The sequence below is a fragment of the Solanum pennellii genome, chromosome 1 (genome assembly GCF_001406875.1).
Source record: "Solanum pennellii chromosome 1, SPENNV200".
Taxonomy (NCBI): Eukaryota; Viridiplantae; Streptophyta; class Magnoliopsida; order Solanales; family Solanaceae; genus Solanum; species Solanum pennellii.
The window spans coordinates 50,670,203-50,694,924 of NC_028637.1; the positions used below are offsets into that span (position 1 = coordinate 50,670,203).

At 34.6% G+C, this 24,722-nt stretch overlaps 2 protein-coding genes and 1 pseudogene across 2 annotated transcripts; all 3 read left to right on the plus strand.

The window, feature by feature from the left end:
• The first annotated feature begins 452 nt into the window (after positions 1-452).
• LOC107021032 lies at positions 453-16,008 on the plus strand (annotated as a pseudogene).
• A 3,239-nt stretch (positions 16,009-19,247) lies between these two features.
• On the plus strand, positions 19,248-22,333 carry LOC107021042. The gene is made up of 2 exons (XM_015221615.1): positions 19,248-21,250; positions 21,550-22,333. The coding sequence occupies exons 1-2, from the start codon at positions 19,248-19,250 to the stop codon at positions 22,331-22,333; spliced, it is 2,787 nt and encodes a 928-aa protein (XP_015077101.1).
• Positions 22,334-23,422: 1,089 nt separating this feature from the next.
• Positions 23,423-23,977, plus strand: LOC107001283. The gene has a single exon (XM_015199396.1). The coding sequence runs from the start codon at positions 23,423-23,425 to the stop codon at positions 23,975-23,977; it is 555 nt and encodes a 184-aa protein (XP_015054882.1).
• Positions 23,978-24,722: the final 745 nt, after the last annotated feature.

Consider the following 24,722-nt stretch of genomic DNA (forward strand, 5'->3'; position numbering starts at 1 on the left):
AGGTTTTCGTTCGAAGGGAAACATTAGTATTGCTTTTTCATCCTTAAAGAGACGTCCAAGAAGAGATCACAATTTACACCCTAGAGGATATTTTGATGGCATGTGTCATGAATTTCAAAGTTAATTAGGATGGCCACTTAACTCTTATATAGTTTATGTACAATAATAGTTATCACTCCAGTATCCATATAGCTCCTTATGAGGTTCTTCATGGGTTAAGATATAGATATCCTATTGGTTAGTTTGAGGTTGGTACAACTGAGTTGATAGGGACAGACTTGGTTCATCAAGCCATGAAGAAGGTGAAATTATTCAGGAGAGGTTGAAAATAGTGCAAATCAAAGTTGTCAGAAATCCTATACACATGTTAGAACGAGAGAATTGGAGTTTGAGATTAGTGATTGGGTCTATTTCAAGGATACAGCGATGAAGGGTGTTGTGAGATTTTTCGTATGAAGAGAAAACTCAATCCCTCATACATTGGTCCTTGTAGGATATCCAAAAGATTTGACAATGTCTTTTATGAGTGGGAGGTACCATCGGAGTTAGCAGCAATCCATCTGGTATTTCACAACTCTATGCTAAAGAAATATTTGTGTGATCCTTCACTTATTGTGCCTACCGATAATATTGGTATCGTAGAAAAACTACCTTATGAGGAGATTCCAGTTCAAATTCTTGATCGCCAGGTTTGCAAGATGAGAACCAAAGAGGTTGTATCATTCAAGGACTTATGGAGAAATCTGTTTGTTTTGGAAGCAACATGAGAAGGTGAGGAGGGCATGAAGAGTAGATACCCTTGCCTCTTTCCCTCTGAATCTATTCAGATGAAGGTACTAAATCTTTTTAAATTACTCTTTCAGTTAATATGTTGAGTATATGCTAATTGCATTCGAGGAAGAATTTTCCCAAATAGGAGATATTGTAACACCTAGGTCTTCGAAAAAGAGTGGGCTAAAGAGGGGTTCGTACAAGTCACTCATCAATTTAAGTTTTGTGTCAACTTCTAATGATGATATCTCTCAGCACATAAAGAATTATACAGCCCATGAACTATCAAATTAGAGGTATCTGTGTCCTCTTTTCATCTCACCAAGTTTGCTTCATTATGAATTTGGAGTAACAAGATATGCCTGTTTTAGTGAAGCCTCTTTTGTAAGGCACCTTAACCATTTTTAGAGGGGTACTTTTGTCTTTTCCCATTCCTAAGGTTAAGCCACGTTTTTAAAACCTAATTAAGGGTCTTATTGGTCTTAAATGTTTTTTCACGTTCTTTAACACTTAGCAGAATTAGAGCAAGGTTCCAAGAGGAGAAAAGTCTAGGGTTCAAGCGTTCGTCAAGTTCGCATCGATTTCACCAAGAACCTTTATTCTTTCAAGGTATGTAAGACTACTCATAGTTTTGGAATAGGTTGTCCTCACGTCGTACATCTCAATTAAGTCAAAAAGTGTCACATCTAAAGGATCCATTCATAGTTCTTGATATTGAATTTGGTTCTTTAACAATTGAGTATTGATTTCCTTTGTTTATGAAACATTATATTATTGTTCATTCATAGTATCACATGAACAATCTTTATTTAGTAAAGTTATGTTTCCAAAAGGAATAGTATGAACATTTCTTATGTATTTATTTTGGGTTTGCAAGATAAGTAGATTTTATGGTAAATTTCCCAAATCCAAACTAATTTGGGGTCTTGATTTAACTTGAGTTTGTCCGAGAGGCTATGGAAGGGCTAGGGGCCGCACGCTAGTAAAGCACCAAGGCTGGCCTTCCGCAATTCATATTCTGGTGTCTGGCGCCCTGCGCTAGCTCTGAGCCGAGGCTTGACTTCTGAAGTTCAACGCCTCACTTTTTGTGCCAGTAGTGTGCCAAGGGTCGTTGGGTCGATTCTTTTCTTTGTTTCATCCGGTGTGTGCTTCTTTCTGTTGTGGCCACATTCCCCTTATTCTTATTAGATCTTGTAGACTCCATTTACCTTTTAATGTTCCTGCATAACCTAATAACTTGTCTGAGTGTACATTCAAAATTAAAGTGAGTTAAGAAGAATGTTAAAAACATAATTTTTAAAAATGGTTTAACGAAATTTAAAGGTTTCCAAATGTATCAATATTATATTGAAAGAGAGAACTAATTTAAGAAAAGTTCAAGAATTTTCAGTTTTAATATATCGATCTTGGACTAGAAAGATAAGTTCATGAGCATATGTTTTAATTCCAAGTTCTGAACATAATCCTTGAAAGAATAATCATTTGTTTTCATATGTGTTGTCTGACGGTTGAGGAAGAACATAATTGTCCTGAAAAATGTTTCAGAAAAGTAAGTGACATGTAAAGAAATATTTCCTTTCTCTCTAAAGGTGAATTGAGCATAATTGAGATTTATTATTATTTTGAGAGTACTATCGACCATCTAATTGAATAAGAGTCTATTATAACTTAAAAGTCTCAACAAAATACATAGCCAACATATTATAGGATAGCACATGTTCTTCATGAGAATGCTCACTACGTGTGAGAAGGCCTATTGAATGGATCCATATTTACAATATTATCATATACACCATCAAAGAATAGGATGGCCCTGGCAATATGTGCGAAATGTTGTATCATTGTTAGACTCATAGTAATGGTTTTCAGATAGTGAAACTCCCCTCAAGTAAAGTATATTATTTTCATATTGCTTTTCTTGCATAACGTACTATACAACTTAAAGGGTTTTCACTTCATATTCACGTATTGATTTAGTGTAGAGTTACTTTTAGTCCCTCTATTCAGTTATTGTTTTATTCAACAATTTACATACTCGTCAATTCATATGTACTAATGTTATACAAAATGCATCTTATTATGAAGCATATATAGATATTCAGGATCATTAACATGGATTTCATTGAAATCACTTTGTTCTTTAGATAGCTTTGGTGAGCCTCCTTACTTTCCGGAGGATTTCTTATTTATTTTAATGTTATTGTAAGCTTTTTTTGGTTTTTCCCTACGTATATCCTAGTATTAGAGGCTTCAAAGATAGTTATAGTTGAGGAATTTCTAAGTACTTTCTTTACTTTAAAGATGGTTTTGTAATGTATTATTATTATTTGAATTAAATATTTTCAGACATTCCAATTGAGTATATATTGAGAGAAATGTATGTTCTAAACCTATTATCGCTTGATTCTTTCGTTAAGTAGTCAGTCCGATCAAGGGTTCACTTTAGGGTCAAAAATGGTTCTTAAGTTTTGTCCAAGTATAGGGTGTAGGCTCGGGGCGTGACAATAGATTTCATAGAGATGTTAGTTTATCCAGAAAAAGTATCAGAATTGCACCTATAATATCGCACAAAGTTTGAATATATTCTTCATCCATCAATTTTTTTAGAAATACCCCTGTGATTACATTTTTGGCTTGGTCATATAACATGCTAACATTTAACATTGAATTAAACTTATAAAAATTTCTCATGCCATTTACTTATTGGTCTTATTTGTTTTCTCCTACCCAAATTATATAAATTCACTCTCCTGATTTTTTGACTTACCTGACCCATGCTTCTATCGAAAATTTTTGAAAAAAATTATATTCTTAAATGTATTTTTAGTTCAAAAAACCCAACCTCGAGAGGTCATATTTTAAAAAACACATTATAAGAAATAAGTAAAACCCAACCTACATGATTCTTTAAAACTTTTTTTAAATGAAGTTAATTTTCTTAGTAGTGCTTTTATTTTTGTCGGGCAAGTTAGTGTTTTGGTCAGGTAAGAAAGAAAATTTGGGTGGGAAATTTATTTAATTGGTGGTTAGAATTTAAAATTTGAGGTGTACTATAATGACAACAGAAACAACAACAAACTAGGTTTATAAGTGAAACATAACAACAGATAATGATATAAATCAAATAAAAAACACAACAAGAACAAGGCTAATAGTATGACTTATGATTAAAGAACCTAACCTCCATTTTTTTTAGAGAACCTCCATTTTAAGATGAAAACCTAAATAGGTGAAGTTTGTCTTCACTTGATCCTCTAGCACAGTGGCTATTTGATTGTGAATAACCATTCAAAAGCAATAGTAATCCTTGCTATCAAGTCTATTAAATAGTTGATCAATGAAGCAAATTCTGTAATGATCTCTTCTCGAGTCCTCATTAAGTTTTCTATTGTTCATGCATATTTTATGCATCAAGGAATTATCTCACTTTTCTCATTTGTCATCACCATAATTCCTCCTTTCATAGGAACATATTGCATATGTCAAACCTAATTGTTGTGAAAAATTAGGTAAAAGATATTTGTATCAAGCCACTATTTCACCTCTTTCCTTAACACATATTTCATGAATTTATTTAGCATTCTTTGATGTTGAATAATATCCTTCTTAGATATAGATCTTGTGCAAAAAAATTTAATTTTGGTCCATAGATATCAAATGTTTTCCAACCTAGACTTCGTTTGCGGTGTTTCAAAACTGTTAGGGCTTCTTAACCTAAACATTATATTAAAAAAAGTATCCAAAATTTTAGTAAAGTGTCATCCTCCTCAACAATCCAAAATAGAGGTGCAGGATGATTTTTCAATTCTATGTTTTGAGCTTTCTCAATAGACAACATGGAAAAGGGCCTAGAAGGTCTCTTATAAAAATTCCCATTTCTTATGAACACACACGCAAACATATAAAACAAACCATGTCATGAATTGCTATGTCTTCAATGAAAATTTTTTCCATGAGATCTCATTCTATAAAATCTTTAGACTAAAGAGGTAGCATTATAAAATTCAGATGTAATATTGTGATAGCCGACAACTCTTTATAGACGGCATATGGTTTTATTGCTTTATCAACATTAAAGACCTTCACATTGTCATGCACTATCATAGTCACATTCCTAAGTGATACATCAATCAAAGATTTGCGATGTCCAAAAATGAACGTACCAAAGAAAATAGTGCTTTTAGATCCGCCCAAAAGTCTAGAATACCAAAATTCATTAGAAAGGTAAGAGAACCAACTTGCACTAAGAAATTTTCAGTAATACCATCTAATCTTTGAAGCATCTATGCAGAGGTTTCATAAAAATAGGTATTGTCACAATCCGATTCCTTGAGTAATGATGAGCCCTACTATAACCCACAAGTCTGTGATCCAAACTATGTAACGATCCAAAAATGGATGTGATGAAAATCAACTATGTCTCAAATACTGGACAAACCTCTACGATATCACACCCCAACCTATACCCTGGATGTGGGGGGAACTCGAGAACCATTGCTGGCTACAAGCGAACTCTTGGCTTTGCTCAATACTTAGTGGAAGACTTACATAAATATCTCAAAACAAGCTAAACACATAAGATGTCATAAATAAAATAGTTTACTAAGTACTAAAATGAACATAAGTGTTAAACTCACGGTCTTTAAATAATCAACAAGGAAATGAGAAAAGACACTTCAACTACAACTGTTTATCTATGGAGCATCTAAATAATGAAGATGGAATTCGGGAGGTCCTATGAAATCCTAAATTAACTAAAAAGTAAATGGAATCCTCTGGAAGCAAGGAGGACTGCCAAAGATAATTCGATCTACAAGTCATATCAACGAAGTGCATGTTGATAATCCTGGTTACCTTTATCTACATCATGAAAGATGCATGCCAAATGGCGTCAGCACATAGAATATATGATCATGTAAAGGGAACTATAAACCACATACATAAGCTTGATCTTTTAAAAAGGAAGAAAATACTCACCTCATCTAGACTCAACTCAACTCCACTCAATCCAAGGGTACTCAAACTCAAAAGTACTCAACTAAGTTAAAAATAAAAGTGACAATAAAGATGCATTATAGAGAATTCTTTTAAAAATTAGATAGTAACTTAATGCAATTAAAAATAATATAATAACTCCTTTACTCTTATTTGGGATATTTTATAACCGACAACCATCACTATGGGATATTTTATAACCGAAAACCATCACTATGAATTATGTGATAATACAACATCTCGTCTACACTGTCAGAACTGTCATATACCTAGCCGGAGTTTAATACATCCTCAACTATGTTGATCTACTAAGATATTCTTAGAAAGCAATCAGTAATAGTCTAAAAAGTGTGACCTTTTAAATCCACATTGGCATACATGATTTATGTGTATCACGACCCAGGGGCAACCCCTGGACGTAACATGGACTTTAGGATCCCAAGTACCCTATACAAGCCACTTAGCATTCATAACATAAGAAATATAACAATATAAGTAAAACAACATTTCAAGTCGAATAGTTTTCTAAAAGAAAAGGAGAAGTCTAAAACACTTAGTCTAAATAACCATGTAATACTATAGAATGAAATCGGGCCTAGCCCATACATCATATCAAAAACCGAAATACAATAAGGAAACTAGGAACAATGAAAATCCTTCCTCGAAGTATGAGGACTCATCAAAGCTTGAGAACTTCGAAATCAATCACTAGTCACGAAACTGAAAAAACCTTACGGTCAGACCCCACATTCAGGGAAATATAGGCAAGAGTATGCGTTAATACAAAACAATGTACAAAGAATGATAGCTATCCATAAAACATTTAAATCATGCTAAAAGGGGAAATATTATTACATGTAATTGACCAAGCTAAAGCTTGATATAAAGGGTTAGAAAACATAAGTCATAAAACATGGTCAATGAAATGTAATCATCATTTAAAGACTTTGAAAACATATGTGATACTTTTGGAGTAACCTTAGTTCATTATTAATCAGGGAAGTAACGTTAACCGGCATAGAGACCATGTGAGCTATAACATAATCCCACGGTGTTTCCCACACCAAAAAGGATTTTCCTACCTGCCAAGGTAAGAACCATAAACTTCTAGCTTATGTGGATGCACTTGCTAATGTCTATCTATACAATCATCCTATGGGGGCACATAGATAAGCGATAAGGATATTTCTTCTAGAAACATGGTCCCTACTAACAGGAGAACTTCCATCTAAATATTCTCTCAGTACTAAGCATAAATCCTGTAGATGTCATTTCTTACATGTTTTTATTATCCATGGAAGGGCACGTCATCCGCTAATGAAAGCTAAAACTTCATCCATGGAAATGTATCATATAATAACCAATTCAAGCTAAATTAAGTGAGAAAAATTTCAACCTTACAACCCTTTATTATGTGAAAAAACCTTTCACATAATGATTTAATGTATTTCATGAGAAATCCTTTCATCAATAGAATAATAACACCATGAATGATACTTTACTCTCAAAGCATGCTTAAAACATTTTCATAGATTTTACAAGAACATGCATAATTCCATAATTTACTTTCAAGGTTCAAAACCCACTTTTGATCATCAACCTTTAGAAAACATGGACTATATATGGCTTTCATTATAAATTCATGTAATTTGATCAAAACATTATTGATTTCATAAAACTTTTCCCTTATAATACAAATGTAAGACAATATGATCATATCTTGAAAACGTGGGGATTACATGGGTTCATGGGGAAATCACGTAAAATTATACTATTTAATCAGTTCATGTATAAGATATAAAAAATAAATCATTTAAATCAATAATCAAGAGTACCATGACAATTGAAGAAATCCCTACTCACTTCGGGATTTCTAGCTTTGAAAATAGAGGAATTTGGAAACTCCATGAATGAAAACTAGCATACCTCAAAGCGAATTGCTTATCTTCAATGTAGGAATGGAGACTTTACTTGAAACCCTAGTTGAATCCTTCTTCTTCAAGCTTTTTAGAGAGATAAATATTTGGGAGTTTTTCTTTTTGGTGAATTGAAGCTAATAAAATATATGAACTAATTTTTGGATTGGAATCACTTATATATGGGTCTTAGTGAAGGGTAAAATGAAGTAGTATAGAGACAGAATAATTAGGAAAATACCAACCTACCCCAATTCTTAACTATCGATCAACCATCCACGACCACAATCGACTGACCGTGGTCAGGACGACTGGCTGTCCTGCACGACTGTCGTTCCTGGTCAGAACGTGGTTTTTGGGCTGGTAAACCACCAGATCCCAACAATGAACCGTGGTCTGACTGACGATATAATTGTATTTTCTTCGTCTTATCCATTATAACTTTCATAGGAAGTGTCTTCAACGGACCACACCTACAGTTCGTATCCCCATCTACGAACCGTGGGTGATCCTTGTAGGTTGGGGCCTACAACTTCATAAAAGTGCTATCTTACTCTCTTTTTGATCTGGGGTTTTACAATCTATCCCCCTTGGCATCATTCGACCTCGAATGAGATTCAAGCTAGTACGAAAAGAGTAAATGAGGAACTAACAACCCAACAAATAGTGGAACTTCATCTAAATTCATATAACCAAGGAGGACCTATCGACTCAAAGCTAGGACATAACCAAAACATCATAAGAGGTTTGGAACTAAAGCTAACAGCCCATCTTGCATGCAATACTCATACCCTATGAGTAAACATCAAATCCATGTTAATATTCGAGGAGGAAACATCAACTCCACGCTAACAACATGCTCAAATGTGTATATCCGAGGAGGAAACATCAACTCTAAGATTAAGACATGCTCACTGCATCATATGAAATAGTCTATAAGTAATTCATAGTACATAAACATGTAAGAGTTAATTAAATAAACCCATTTACGAAATACTTGAGCTTTTCACAAATCATGCATGGTAAAAAAATTATGGAAACATATAAGACACGTGACTCCACAACAAAGAACAAACCATGAGGAACTCATTACCTCAAGATAGATTAGGAGTAGATATAGAGAGATGAGGATAAAGAGACATCATATTGTCCTCGATCTCCTAAGTAGAACCCTGAAATAATTGATTCATCCGCAACACTTTCATGGAAGCTAATTATTTATAACTCAACTTCTTGATTTGCCTCTAAAATTTCAACAAGATTTTCTTCATAAGAAAGATTATCCTAACTCTTGACCCTTCTAATGAAACTATGGATGTTGGATCACAAACACTTTTCTTCAACAAAGAGATATGGAATATTTGATGCATCGATGCAAACTCATGTGGAAAATCTAGCTCATCAGCAACCCTACCAATACGTCTCTAAATCTGATATGGACCTACAGAGTCGGGACTAAACCTCCCTTTATTACCAAACCTCGTTACACCCTTCATGGGTGAAATTTTCAAGTAAAACCAATCATGAACATAAAACGCAAGATCCATTCTTCTTACATCGACATATGATTGTTTTCGACTTTGAGCAATTTATAAAACTTCCACTAATAAGTAAAACTTTCTTTATGGCCTCATGAACCAACTCAAGAGCTATTAGGGCTACTTCACCCACCATAAACTATCCTATAGAAGATCGACACCTCCCACCATATAGTGCCTCAAATGGATCCATACAAATACAGTAGTGATAGTTGTTGTAATAAAACTCAATCAATGTCAAATAATCATCCCAATTACAGTTAAAATCAATCACACACGCTCTCAACATATCCTATGATGTTTGTATAGTACACTCTGCTTTCCCATAGGTTTGGGGATGAAAGGATGTACTAATGTTAACACCAGTATCAGAACTCTTTTGGAAAGACTTCTAAAAGGGAGAATTCAATACTGTACAAAAATTATAAATAATGGACAAAGGCACTATGTTCAACTTTACCATTTCTCTCAAGTACAACTTGTCATATTCCTTCATCGAATGTGAAACCTTGAAGGGAAGAAAATGAGCAGATTTCATTATCCGATCTACTATGACCCAAATCAAGTAATGTTGTTGCCGAATGCGTGGCAAATTAACAATAAAGTCCTTATTCACATGTTCCTACTTCCATGTAGGAATACTAATATCTTGGGACAAACATACCTATTTCTAATGTTCAACTTTCACTTATTGACAATTAGAATACTCAGTAATAAATTTCGCAATATCCTTCTTCATCTCATTTCATAAACACAACCCCCCTTCCCCCCGTGAATCACTATTGATCTTGGTGGCCCCAGGTGAATAGAATATCGCGAACTATGGACTTATGACAATATTTGTTCCCTCAAGTAATCAACATTTGGAACATAAAACGATCTTGATATCTAAGTACACAATCTTTCCCTTGGGAGAAAGAATCAACAGATTTCTAAAGCACCACTTTTTTATGTCGACCAAAATTGGTTCAAGAAGTTGCTTGGATTTCACATCCACCACTAAAGACAATTATAAACCATAACATCACCCATGATAGATTCCATTAATAGAACACCTAATTGGGACAATCTATGAACATCTTGAACTAACTTTTTCTTTTAATCATCAATAAGAACAACAATGCCCAAGGACAACTGACTAAGAGAATGTGCTAACATATTTGCCTTTAGAAGAATAGAGAACACAATGTCATAATCCTTCAATGACTCAAGCCATCTTCTTTGGTCTACATTCAAATCATTTTGATTAAACACATATTGCAAACTCTTTTGGTCGGTAAACACATTTGTATAAACACCATATAAATAATGCCTCCAAATTTTTAAGGAAAACAACCGTCGCTAGTTTAAGCTCATGGGTGAAATAATTCTTCTCATGAATCATAAGTTAACTTGAGGGATATGCAATAACTTTCCCATTTTTCGTAAGCACACACCCTAACCCAATTAGGGGGTGGGGGTGGGAGGGATCACAATAAACTAGAAAACCATTTGTCCCTTCCGGTGAAACACAAGAGCTGAATTAAGCCACTCTTTCAAATCTTGGAAACTCTTTTCATATGATTTGGACCATACAAACTTAGCATTATTTTGAGTCAAAGCTGTTAAAGGAGAGGTAATTGAAGAGAATATATAGACGAACCTTCTATAGTAACCGTCTAAGCCCAAGAAACTTCTAATATCCAAAGGGGATAGAGGTCTAGGACAACTCTTGACCGCATCAGTCTTCTTAGGATCTACTTCAATGCCCTTACTTGAAACAATGTGACAAAGAAAAGCTACATACTTTAACCAAAACTAACACTTCCTAAACTTGCAAAAATGTGTTGGTCCCTAAGAATTTTCTATACTATCCTCAAATGATCAAAATTCTCATTCTCAGTTCTCTAATAAATTAATATATCATCAATGAACACAATCACAAACTTGTCATTGTATTGTCTAAATACCCTATTCATTAAATCCACAAAAAACTGTCATAGCATTAGTCAACCCAAATGACATTGTAAAAAATCTCATAATGACCATACCGAGTTCCAAAAATTGTATTCAGAATATCATCTTCTTTCACCCCTGAATGTGTGATAATCAAATCAAAGATTAATCCTGGAAAAGTAACTCACCCCTTGAAGTTGATCAAACAAGTCATAAATCGTTGGAAGGGTATATTATTCTTAATGCTCACCTTCTTTGACTCACGATAGTCAATACACATAAGAAGAGAACTATGTTTCTTTCTAACAACAAAACTACAGCACCCAATGGAGATATACTCAGTCGGATGAAACCCTTTTCAAACAAGTCTTTTATTGTCCTTTTAACTCCTTTAGTATTGCGAAAGCCATACGATAATGACGAATAGAAATAGGCCGTGTATCTGGGAGAAGGTCAATACAAAAGTCTATTTCTCTTTTGAGACAAATACCTGGTAAATTTTATCTAGAAACACTTCGAGAAATTCATTAACAATAGTGACCGACTAAAGAGTTTGGGTTTTAGAATCCACATCCTCACCGTATACAAGATTGTAAAATGAACCCTTAGAAATCATCTTTCTAGCTTTATAACAAGAGACAAGCTAACCCTTAGGCATATAATTTCCTTCTTTCTCTCTAAGACAAGCTCATTTGGGAACTGAAACTTGACTACACGAGTTCTACAATCGGTAGAAACATAAAATGAGTATAGACAATCCATGCTGAGGATAACATCAAAATATAGTATATCGAGCTCTACCAAGTCAACAAGAGTAAGGAAACGTGACACTTTCTATCAATCCTCTTAAACCACAATAGAATCACCAACAGGAGTAGAGACGAAAAAAGATCTAACAAACTCATTAGGAAGAATATTAAACCTCCTAGGCACATATGGCTTCACAAAAGATAAGGTATCATCGAGATCAAGTAAAGCATAAACATCAAGTTGGAAAAATTACAACATATCGCTAACCACAACGGGAGAAAGTGTTTGTTTACAACGAGTCTGAAGTGAATATAATCGGTTTTGCTTAGGAGCATTGGGACACAAAACTTTAGTATGAGATTGCTTGCCTTCTCTTCCTTTATCCATTAGCATCGGGTAATTCCTCTTTGTATTACCATTCCCGGCTGAAGCAACCATTTGTTGTGAACACCTAATTTTTTACCAAAACATAATATATTTTACACCAATTTAAAAAGGGTTATATTTAAAATAAAATAATAATAATAATAATAAATTGTAAATTAATAAAAATTATAAGATCAATTATAGTTTAATAAAAAAATGATAAATAGAAGTTGGGAATTTAAGTTATTTGTTAATTATCTAGTCTAAAAATAATAATAATATAGAAAATATTATGAAAAAGTATAGAAAAAGAAAAGAAAAGAGGAGTCCTAAAGATTTCAAATTTGTTTTACCTTATACTAATTATTCCCAACTTCCTGACTTATTTTACTAAAAGAATCTCATCCCATTTATTTATTTTTTATTTTTATTTTTCTCTCTCTCTCTTTTGGATGTTTCTTTTACAAACTTTACACATTTTTTTAATTTTATTTTTATTTTTTTAATTTTCTATTATTATTATTTATTTATATTATATCCTTATCTCAACCCCAATTTTCTCAACTAATTTTCAAATTAAATCCTAATCTCATTCTATTACGTTCCTTTTAATTTGCACCAGATTCTCACCCAAAAATATGATATAACCCACGTTCAGTTGAAAAAAAATACAGAGAGATAGAGAGCAAACAAAAAGAGTGAAAAAGTGAGTTTTATCTTATAATCTGAGGTTTTGTTCGCGATTTCGGTCTTGCGGCTCTTTAAAGTTAATTAACAATTATTAACTTTGGAAATCAGTAGATCGTAGCGGTTGTTTTTGTGGTATCCATTTTCGCATCGAGGTAACTCTAAATTCTCGAATTAATTAAATGGAATGTTGTATAAAATTTGATGCTTATAATAATAATATGAATTTTTTTTTGAATAGTATCAATATGTGATGCATGTTGTGATTTTTTTATTTTTTTAGATCTTTTTAGAATTTATGAATGTTCAGGAAAACGGAATCAAAATTGTTTCTTGCTAAAAAATAATATGAAATACATTTTTGTATTATTATTATTATTGTCTAAACTTTTAGATGCAATTTAATTGATTTTGTAATTGAGTAGTTAATGTTTTTCTGGAGCCTAGTTTTTCACTAAAAAATAAATAAATACATTTATAAACTTGTTAGATTAGAATATATAAATAATTAGTAATTTTTTGTTATCAAAGTAGAATTATAAATTTCATCTAGAGATTCATGATGAAATAGTGATAATTACTATTAATAATTATAATAAAAAAATAAAATTTGAGAAATTGTATAAAAAGAACAAAAAATAAAAAATAAATAAATAAAAGAAAAACAAGAAAACATAAAACAAAACAAAAAGAAAGAAACAGCGAAAGGAAAAAAAAAGAAGGAAAAAATAACAGAATTTTTTATATATAAAAAAAAAGAAACAGAAAATAAAAATAAAAAAAAGAAAAAAAAACGTGAAAAATGAAAAAAAAAGAAAAAAGAAGAGAGAAGCAGAATGAAAAAAAAATATAAAACAAGAAATTAAAAAAATGAATGAAAAAAAACGTAAAAAAAGTAACAAAAATTAATAAAAAAAACAGGAGAAGAAGACAAAACTTATAAAATAATAATAAAATAAAAATAATGATAAAATAAAAGAATTAAAAAAATAAAAGAGAAACAAATTTTACAAAAAAAAACATATATAAAATATAAAACAAAACATTCCTAATTTATTTAGGATTTCTTGATTAAAATTAATTTTAAATCTAATAAAATTTATTTATTTTTCTTATTTTTTATCTAGTAAATAAATAAATATATATTCCTAAATTATCTTGAACTCGAAAAATCTCTTTTCCATACGAATTCTAATTTGTAGAAATTCTATAATAACATTAAAAAAAACATACAAATACAAGCAAAATAAGGTGAATTGGAACACCAAAACTCAATTCCAAGTGGCGACTATGAATAATAATTATCCCTTTTCAAAATGTCACTTTAATTGGAAAAACTCTTTTTTTTCAAAACGAATAAAAAATCAAAAAATTTTGAGAGAAAAAAAAAGGGGCGTGACAGATGGTGACTCCGCTGGGGATCACTAACTAGAATTCGAGCTTTTAAATATTGATTTATGTATGACTATGATTTTTATATTTACGCTTTTGGATAATGTATTTATTTAACTTAATATGCTAATTGTTTATTTATTTAATGTTTTGATAATATTTGAATTGGATTATAACTGTTTTCTCTCACGAACCATTCTGAGTCTTCTATTATAATAATATGGGAATTGCGCGCACCCCACTTCTATCAAGATAGCCAGTGGATCTTCGATCCATAGTGAAGGACTTTCAGTTAAATATGTATAGGATGGGAGCACCCATGCACAAAGCCGGAAAGCGCTGCTACCGGTACGTTGCTACTCCCTGACTCGAGTTATCCGCTCGTTTACAGCCAGTCTACATATCTTTTCTCCACAAGTTAAACCTTACTAGAATTGAAACTTTCAGACATGATATCCTTACTAGGTTCCGATTTATTTGCATCATGTGCATGTAACTTAGCGAGATTTGGCATAGGGGCTCAATCTGACTAGGACAGGTACCTTTTCGTGAGCCCATCATGTGCATTTTTGTGCTACTTGTTGCATCATGTGAAGACTGTAACAAAATGTTGACCAGTTTTAGGATAATCGACTAAAGAAATAAATATCTATTTTCTACCGATTTTCAACCAATGATTCAAAATAAACAAATTAATACACATATGTATACATACACCTAATCCTCAATTTTATTTCGCTTTTATTAAAATAATGCATAAATAATAAATATAATATTATTAATAATATATGTATATATGTCTTTTAAATTGTACATATACACATTCTTTTAATTGTTTTTCTTTTTTTTGATCAAAATTGTCTCTTTATCTGGTCATTCTTTTCAAAAACAACCTGAATTAATGATCACTTTAGACATTTAGAATCATTTTTATTTTTATTTTTTTTAACTACTCCAATGAATAATTTCGAATTATCAAAATTTCACAATTAAATTTGATTTTCAAAATCTCGATGTTCTTTTTCTCAACCAGGTAATCATGAGATCTATGAGGTGTGATAATAAAAGACCAAGGGATGAACTAGTCGAAATGGTCAATGATCCCCCAAAGTTTATGATAAAAGATAAAACCCCACAATTACTAATGGATTGGTGGAACGATATGCATGAATTTAGGTGGACTTAGATATTCAAACATCTTGGTTTCCTTACAGATATCATGAGATTTAGTCCTGACAGAGGTTTGATCGAGGCTTTGATTCCATTTTGGGATTCCACAAATTATATATTTCGATTTAGTGATTTTGAGTTGACGCCTACATTGGAAGAATTGGGTGGTTTCACAGGTTTAGGCCAGGATCTTCGAACTAAAACACTGATAGACCCTAGGAGTGTCAGCAGAGGTAAATTTCTAGAACAGATGCACATCATCCATCCTCATAAGGAGTGTTTTGATAATGGGTTGGTTTCTTTGGAATTCTTGTACTCAAGATATGGAAAGAAGGAAGGATTTTCAAGCTATGGGAAGCAACTTAAAAATGGACAACACCTCCCTACTTGGGAAAAACATAGACAAGAAGTATTCATGGTAGCATTCTTGGGAGCTATGGTTTTTCCAAGGAAGGATAAAAAAATCGATATTCGTCTGTCAGGAATAGTCACTGTTATGATAAAGAAAAGAAAATCCACTATATTGCCAATGATGTTGGATGATATTTATCGTGCTTTGACTAAATGTAGAGAGGGGGGAGATTTTTTTGAAGGTTGTAGCATTTTATTGAAAATGTGGTTTTTAGAGCACCTATATTGCCATCGTTTTGCGACAGATTTCAAATCCGATTGGACGAATTATATTTTGAGCCACCCAGAAAGGATGAAAGAATTAGGAGACAAATTGCCAAAAGGTGTCAAAGCATGGAGACAATATCTTCTTAAATTGACGGCATCTAAAATTACATAGAACTATCATTGGTTTCCTGCTAGTGAGGTAATTGTTATGTCTTCCTATCGTCCATTCTTCGCTCTGACAGGCCTTCGCGGATTCCAACCATACATACCCCTCCGATTTCTACGCCAACTAGGACAAAAACAAATTTTACCTAAAGCCGAGGATACGCAGAATTTTGTGTGGGAGGTAGCATTTGAAGATCGAGATCGAGAATCAGAAGCTCAAAAGATTTGGGGTGGTAGTCGAACTTTAAGTTCGAAAGCTATGGTTGATGATCGTGTTGAAGGAGAAGTTGACCCCTTATACCTCCATTGGTTCTTTGATCAAGCCCCTCTCAAAATAATGCCTGAAGGATCAGCGCGAGAAATCATAAATCGAGAAGAGGAAATTGAAGTAAGAATCAAGCAGGCCCGACTCGAGGTGGAAAGAAATTATAGGTCTACTTTAGATATCCTAAGCAATGACCTAAAATTGATAAAGAAGAGTTGGCTCGACGTGATGCAATATTCGAGGAAAGAGTTACATTGATTGAAAAAAGGGTTGAAAAGAAGCATATATCTACTATTCGAACCCTACATGAAGATTTGGGCATTGTCACAGGTGCTATGGAGCAACAGGAGGAAGAATATAAGAAAGAAAAGAGTCTCTTAATACATGCGCAAGCTAGGTTACAAAATCAATTAAAAGCCTCTATGGGACGAGAAAGGGACATCGCAAACCGTTTCACATTGTACCAAGCAGAAGTGGCGACCGAAAGAAATCAATGGATGGAAGAGCGTGAAGAATTTCATAACCAAATTGAAGAGCTTCAAGCACATGAAGAGCATCTGAGTGATGCAGTTGTCACTACTGAAGAATGGTTTAAGAATTGTCACGAGAATATGGAGGAGGCGAAAGGACAAGTGCTTCAGTTGACAGAGAGCTTGATTGATGTTTATGGTGGTCATCTCCATCGAAGTGATGAGAGTCTGGGTCGAAAGGCGCGTGCTTTAGCCCCACATCTGCCAAAAGCTTTGTTCAAGGTCTACTCTAGCCTAGGGGGCAATTGATGATCAAGAAATGTCGGAGATGGATTTTTTTTATTATTATTTTTTTTCTTTTTAGTTCGTCAAATTTTGTTTTAGTCTTAAGTACTTTGATGTTTTTATTTTGGTCATTTTGATTTGAATGGTATTTTCATTTTAAAGTTAAACAAATGTCGTATTTTTCTTTTGAAAGAAATTTTTTCACATGAACTACGTAATGATCTGATTCATGTTCAAACATGATACGTAGGCAACCTTTAATAGGTTCGATCAAAATGCATTAAAATTATTCAAGTAAGTAAAGTAGGGGACCAAATGACATAAGCAAGTTGTCCAAAGCCAGGATGAAACATAAAAGTCTTCCAAAACACATTATAGACATATGAAAATATAGGTGCATAACATACAACGTGAACTTAATATCCTCAAAATGTTGAATCCTAACACATTTTTTTTTAATATATATGAGAATTTAGAGAGTTTAAAAGGTGGTTGATTTGTGAGGAGAGCTGGCATCTCATCAATATAACACAACATCAAAAGTGAAAGAAAAAATGACACGTAAAGACGGAACAAAGTCGGAAAATGAAGACGCACAAACCCAAATGTTTGCGCAAGAATCGGTACCTATATAAGAGGTGAAAATGTTAAGACAACAGATGACCGAAATGTACGAAGCTTGGATGAATGGGCAAGCTCCTCCGCATTCAACTCGAGAATATTTGAATGCGAATACGCCATTCACCATCCAAGTCTCAACAAGTGACCCGGTTTATCCACCTGGGTTTGGACCCTAAATTAACACATCTAATACTGCCGGAACTTCCTCAGTAAACCCGTTAAAACCATCAATGATGAATAATCCACTTTTCATGCCTACTGTCCAAACTAATACAATTCCTCAACCAATACTGGTACAAAAATCCAATGATGACCCTATACTCAAAGATCAATACGGCCAAGGTCATGCCCCTAAATTAACTTTCAATGTTCCTAACTCTTACCACCACCAATACAGTTCTCCCGTTGAAGTTGAGAAAAACATTAAGAATGAGGAACATGAAGAAATTGCAAGGAAAATGAGGAGTTTGGAACAAAACATAAGGAATATGCAAGGTCTGCGAGGACACAAAAGTGTCTCATTTAAGGACTTATGCATGTTTCCAGATGTTCACTTTCCTCTAGGGTTCAAAACTCCAAAGTTTGATAAATATAATGGTCATGGAGATCCAGTGGCTCATTTGAGAAGATTCTGTAATCAGTTGAGAGGAGCCGGAGGAAAAGTAGAACTTCTTATGGCTTACTTTGGAGAGAGTTTAACGAGCGTAACATCAGAATGGTTTATCGATCAGGACATTTCTCATTGGCAAGTTTGGGATGATATGACACAAGATTTTGTCCAACAATTTCAATACAATATCGATATTATTCCCTATCGCAATTCCCTAGCTAATATGAAAAAAAAGCCATCAGAAAGTTTTAGGGAATATGCCATAAGATGGAGGGAGCAGGCGGCTAGAGTCAAACCGCAGATGAAAGACTATGAGTTAATTGATGTTTTTCTCCAGGCTCAAGAACCTGACTACTTTCATTATCTTCTCTCCGCAATGGGCAAGCCTTTTACCGAAGCTATTAAGATCGGAGAAATGGTAGAGAATGGCATAAAGTCGGGTAAGATTGTGATTCAAGCAGCCATTAGAGCTACCACACAAGCAATACAAAGTGGATCCGGTAATTTTACCAATCGAAAAAAGAAGGAGGAAGGGTCCATGACGGCATCTGGATCAAGAGGTGTTCAAATGGGCATGAACAATCCTTATGGTCAAGTCCAACAAGAACAATATAATTCTCCTCAACATTATTACCCGTCCCAATATGCAGTTCTCAATACTCAGGCATATGTCTGACCTCCTTCGCGCCAACAATGGCGGGGGCCTGCCCCACAAGTTTCTCGCCCCCAACAACAAAATTTCCATGCTCCATACAATCTACGTCCCCGGACAAACTAACGAGAGAACAAGGTCGAAAAGAAAATTTTACCCCAATTGGGGAATCGTATACGAGTTTGTTATGGAAATTAATACAATTGAGAGTGGTTGAACCTGTCAATCCGTACGTTGTCAATCCAAATGCAAGAGGTTTTTATCTAACTGTTATATGTGAGTATCACGCCAACGCTCCAGGTCATAGCACAGAGAATTGTTGGACCCTAAAAAGAGTCATTGAGAAGTTAATCGAGGATAAGCTAATCGAGGTACGCAATGAGGAAGCACCGAATGTCACCAATAACCCACTTCCTGCTCATAATAATGAGCGTGTTGTAGGGATGGTTGACATTTTTGAAGATTATGAGCAAACAAGTAGAACAAAAGTGGAAAGCAAGGTTTCAAAAGAAGAGTCTAGTATGGTTTTAGAACCCATACAAAGGGCACCGATAATTATTAAAGGTGCAAGTTCAAATTTTGGGAACTCGAGGAAGCTAGTGTTGTATGTCCCTGAATCTATAAAAAGAGTAGACGTACCGTTGAATGGACAAAAATTCTATATTCCTGGTAAATTTTCAACGTTTAATCAAAATCAAGAAAGTATGAAAGAGCCAGCTGTGATACAAATTACAGCACAACTTCCGATCACAAACACCAAGGCCGTTCCGTGGAACTACAACAAAGTCGTCATTACTCACATGGGAAAGGAGATTGTCGAAGAAACAAATGAAACAAGAGGCTTAACTCGTTCCGGAAGATGTTATGCTCCGGAAGAATTAAGGAGGGACAAACAAATCAAAGAAAATCAGTTGCCGATGAAAAAACCAGTCACTGAGGAAGATGCTGAAGAGTTTCTGAAAAAGATGAAAGCTCAAGATTATTCTGTTATAGATCAGTTGAGGAAAATGCCTGCTCAAGTCTCTTTATTGTCATTACTCATACATTCTAAAGAACATCGTGAAGTGTTGACCAGAATTTTGAATGAGGCACATATATCAGAAAATATTACAGTAGGTCACTTCGAAAAAATGGTCAATCAAATTTTTGAGGTAAATAGAATCACTTTCAATGATGATGAATTACCCTTGGAAGGATCTGGACATAATAGGGCTCTACATTTAACCGTGAAATGTGAAGAACACTATGTGAAGAGAGTCATGGTCGATGGAGGATCAGGTGTAGACATATGCCCTCTTTCCACTCTACAAAGCTTGAAAATCAACACTGATAGGATTCTTACTAACAATGTTTGTGTACGGGCATTTGATGGTGCAAAACGGGATATTCTTGGTGAAATATACTTAATTGTTACAATTGGACCAGCGGAGTTTGGAATCACTTTCCAAGTTATAGACATGGACACATCTTACAATCTGCTTTTGGGTAGGCCATGGATCCACATGGCTAGAGCTGTGCCATCTACTCTACACCAAGTGGTCAAGTTTGAACATGACAAACAAGAAATCATTGTCCATGGTGAAGATGATCTCCCAATCACCCGAGATCCTTCAATACCATGCATTGAGGCTAAAAGAGGTTGTGAATCCCTCAACTATCAGGCTTTGGAGATAATAACGGTTAATCAGTTCTTAGAAGGAAATCCTATCCTCCAACCTCGTCTGTCCTCTACTTCAGTCATGGTGGTGGCTCAAATGGTACAAAACGGCTATGAACCCGGAAAGGGGTTAGGTTTGTCGTTGCAAGGAATTTTGAATCCTATCAGTCCAATAGGTGATAAAGATACATTCGGTTTGGGTTTCAATCCAACTAGATTTGATAGAAAATGGGCAAAAGATCGTAAAAGAAATGCTTGGAATCTGTCGAAGCCGATCCCCCATATTGCTCAATCTTTCATTAAATCTCAAGGTGAACCGTGTCCAGACTTACCAATCCAAATGATGTGGATTAAATGTGTCAAGGTATCAAGGAAATGTTTTAAGAGGTAAACATGACTCAGAGGGGTGAGGGCACTAGTCATATGGATGTGCAGTTTATCGGCCCGAATGTCCAACTCAATAATTGGAAAGCCACTCATCTCCCTACAAAAAAGGAGTCATGGTATTTTGTTTTGCTGTTTTTTATTTTATTTTCTTGGATTATTCCCAAGGTTGTAATTTAAACATTCTAGTTGTTTCGCTTTATTGTTAACCCTTCTATCCTTTCCCATTCAATGCAATGAAGTTCTAGTCATCTTCTTTGTTCCTACTCTTTCTAATATTTGCCATCTTATTTTCATTTCAGTTACGTTAACTTTAATAATATGACATGCATGCGGAGTTTACAATTAGATCCTAAAAAGTTCTCTGATCTCATAACAATGAATCCTAAGTCTAAGGAATATGATGAAGATGAAGCTGATGAAGAAATAAAAAGGGGTTTGGATCAATTTGAAAATAAGCCTAAACCTAATTTAAGTGAAACAGAGGTTTTTAATTTGGGAACTCCCGAAGAAGTAAAAGAAATAAAGATAAGAATTCATGTCGATCCAAATATTCGAGACGACATAATTCAAGTTTTAATTGAATACAAAGATGTCTTCGCTTGGTCATACGAAGACATGCCGGGGTTAAGTGCTGATTTGGTAGTTCATAAACTTCCCATACATCCTGATTTTCCACCTGTCCAGCAAAAGCAGAGAAAATTTAAGACAGATATGAGCGATAAAATCAAAGAGGAAATCATGAAGCAACTGAATGCAAAAGTGACCAGGGTCGTCCAATACACTACTTGGTTGTCTAATGTTGTGCCAGTAGCAAAAAAGGATGGAAAGATCAGAGTTTGTGTTGATTATCGAGATTTAAACAAAGCAAGTCCAAAAGACAATTTTCCACTACCCAACATTCATATCTTGGTTGACAATTGTGCTAAACACGAGATTCAATCTTTCATGGACTGCTACGCCGGATATCACCAAATTCTCATGGATGAAAAAGACACAGAAAAAATTGCTTTCACTACCCCGTGGGGTACATATTGTTATAGGATCGTGCCATTTGGTATAAAAAATGCAGGGCAACCTACATGATAGCTATGCCTACAATATTCCATGACATGATGCATAAAGAAGTTGAGGTATATATCGATGATGTCATCATTAAGTCTAGAACGCAAATTGACCATGTGCGTGATCTAAGAAAATTTTTCGAAAGGTTGAGAAAGTACAATCTCAAGCTTAATCCGGCTAAATGTGCATTTGGAGTTCCATCTGGCAAGCTTTTGGGTTTTATAGTTAGCCGAAGAGGCATTGAATTAGACCCCTCCAAGATAAAGTCCATTCGAGAATTGCCACCTCCAAAAACCAGAACTGAAGTCATGAGTTTTCTGGGAAGATTAAACTATATCAGCAGATTTATCGCTCAACTCACTACTACATGCGAGCCGATATTCAAGTTATTGAAAAAGGATGCTGCTATTAAATGGACAAGTGAGTGTCAAAAGGCTTTTGACAAAATTAAGGAATATTTAGTAAATCCTTCGATACTGGTCCCCCAGAGCCTGGTAGGCCTTTGTTTTTATACCTCTCGGTGACGGATAATTCCTTTGGTTGCGTTCTAGGACAACATGATGTCACGGGAAAAAGGAACAAGCCATCTATTACTTGAGCAAAAAGTTCACATCCTATGAGGCAAAGTACACTCTATTAGAAAAAACATGTTGTGCTTTAACTTGGGTCGCCCAAAAATTGAAGCACTATTTTTTGTCCTACACCACTTACCTCATATCTCGAATGGATCCTCTGAAATATATTTTTCAAAAAGCCATGCCGACGGGTAGGTTGGCAAAATGGCAGATTTTGCTTACCGAATTTGATTTTGTGTATGTTACTCGCACCACCATGAAAACACAAGCTTTGGCCAATCATCTGGCAGAGAATCTGATTGATGATGAATACGAACCCTTAAAGACATACTTCCCTGATGAAGAGATCAACTCTATCGAGGAAGAAATTCCTGATAATGACCCCGTATGGAAATTATATTTTGATGGGGCTGTCAACAAAAATGGAGTAGGAATTGGGGCAGTTCTTATCTCACCAAACGGTTGTCATTATCCTGCCACAGCACGACTTCGATTCTTTTCTACCAACAACACAACAGAATACGAAGCTTGCATCATGGGTTTGAATATGGCAATAAATCTGGATGTACATGAGCTCTTAGTCTTGGGAGATTCTGACTTGCTCATTCGACAAGCTCGAGGCGAATGGGAAACTCGAGACATTAAGCTCATACCGTACAAACAATGTTCAGAAGATCTCATCAAAAAGTTCAAGTCCATTGAATTTAGATATATTCCCAGGTTTCACAATGAGTTGGCTGATGCTTTGGCCACCCTAGCATCGATGCTTCCATACCCAGGTAATACCTACATTGAACCGTTGGAAATCCAAGTTAGGGATCAACATGGTTATTGCAATATAATTGCGGTAGAGGCAGATGGTGAGCCTTGGTATCAAGAAATCAAACAGTTTATAAAAGCTAGAGAATATCCACTGCATGCTGATAGAGATCAAAAAAGAACTATTAGGCGACTCGCCAATGGGTTCCTCTTAAGTGGCGATAACTTATATAAAAGGACTCCGGATTTGAATTTATTACGATGTGTGAATAATCAAGAGGCGGAAACAATTATGAATCAGGTACACTCAGGGTATGTGGCCCACACATGAATGGTTACGTCCTAGCAAAAAATATTATTCGGGCAGGATACTATTGGTTGACCATGGAGCGAGATTGCTTCCAATTTGTTCGCAAGTGCCATCAGTGCCAAATTCGTAGCGACTTGATTCACTCACCCCCTTTAGAGTTGCATCCTATGTCTGTTCCATGGCCTTTTGTTACATGGGGAATAGACGTTATTGGGCCAATAGAGCCAAAAGCATCTAACGGTCATCGGTTTATTTTAGTTGCCATTGATTACTTTACCAAATGGGTAGAAGCTGTCACGTTCAAATCAGTTACCAAGAAAGCGGTGGTGGACTTCGTTCATCCCAACATCATATGTCGTTTTGGCATACCAAAAATCATTATTACAGACAATGCAATGAATCTCAACAGCCACTTGATGAAGGAAGTTTGTGAGCAATTTAAAATTGTTCATCGCCATTCAACCCTTATCGTCCCAAAGCAAATTGGGCTGTTGAAGCTGCGAATAAGAACATCAAGAAGATTCTTAGGAAAATGGTTCAAGGATCTAGACAGTGGCATGAGAAATTACCCTTCGCTCTCATGGGATATCGCACGACTGTTCGTATGTCAGTCGGTGCAACTCCTTACTTAATTGTTTATTAAACTGAGGCTGTCATACCCGCAGAAGTTGAAATCCCTTCTCTCCGAACCAGTGTTGAAGCAGAAATCGAGGATACAGAATAGGTTAAATCAAGGTTAGAACAATTAGCACTGATAGAAGAAAAA

Excerpts from the sequence above, each read along its gene's own strand:
- LOC107021042 (XM_015221615.1), top strand. The coding sequence starts at position 19,248 with ATGGCGGGGGCCTGCCCCACAAGTTTCTCGCCCCCAACAACAAAATTT. Across the intron at positions 21,251-21,549 it reads TCAAGGAAATGTTTTAAGAG|TTACGTTAACTTTAATAATA; the intron begins GTAAACATGACT and ends TTTTCATTTCAG.
- LOC107001283 (XM_015199396.1), top strand. The coding sequence starts at position 23,423 with ATGGGTTTGAATATGGCAATAAATCTGGATGTACATGAGCTCTTAGTC.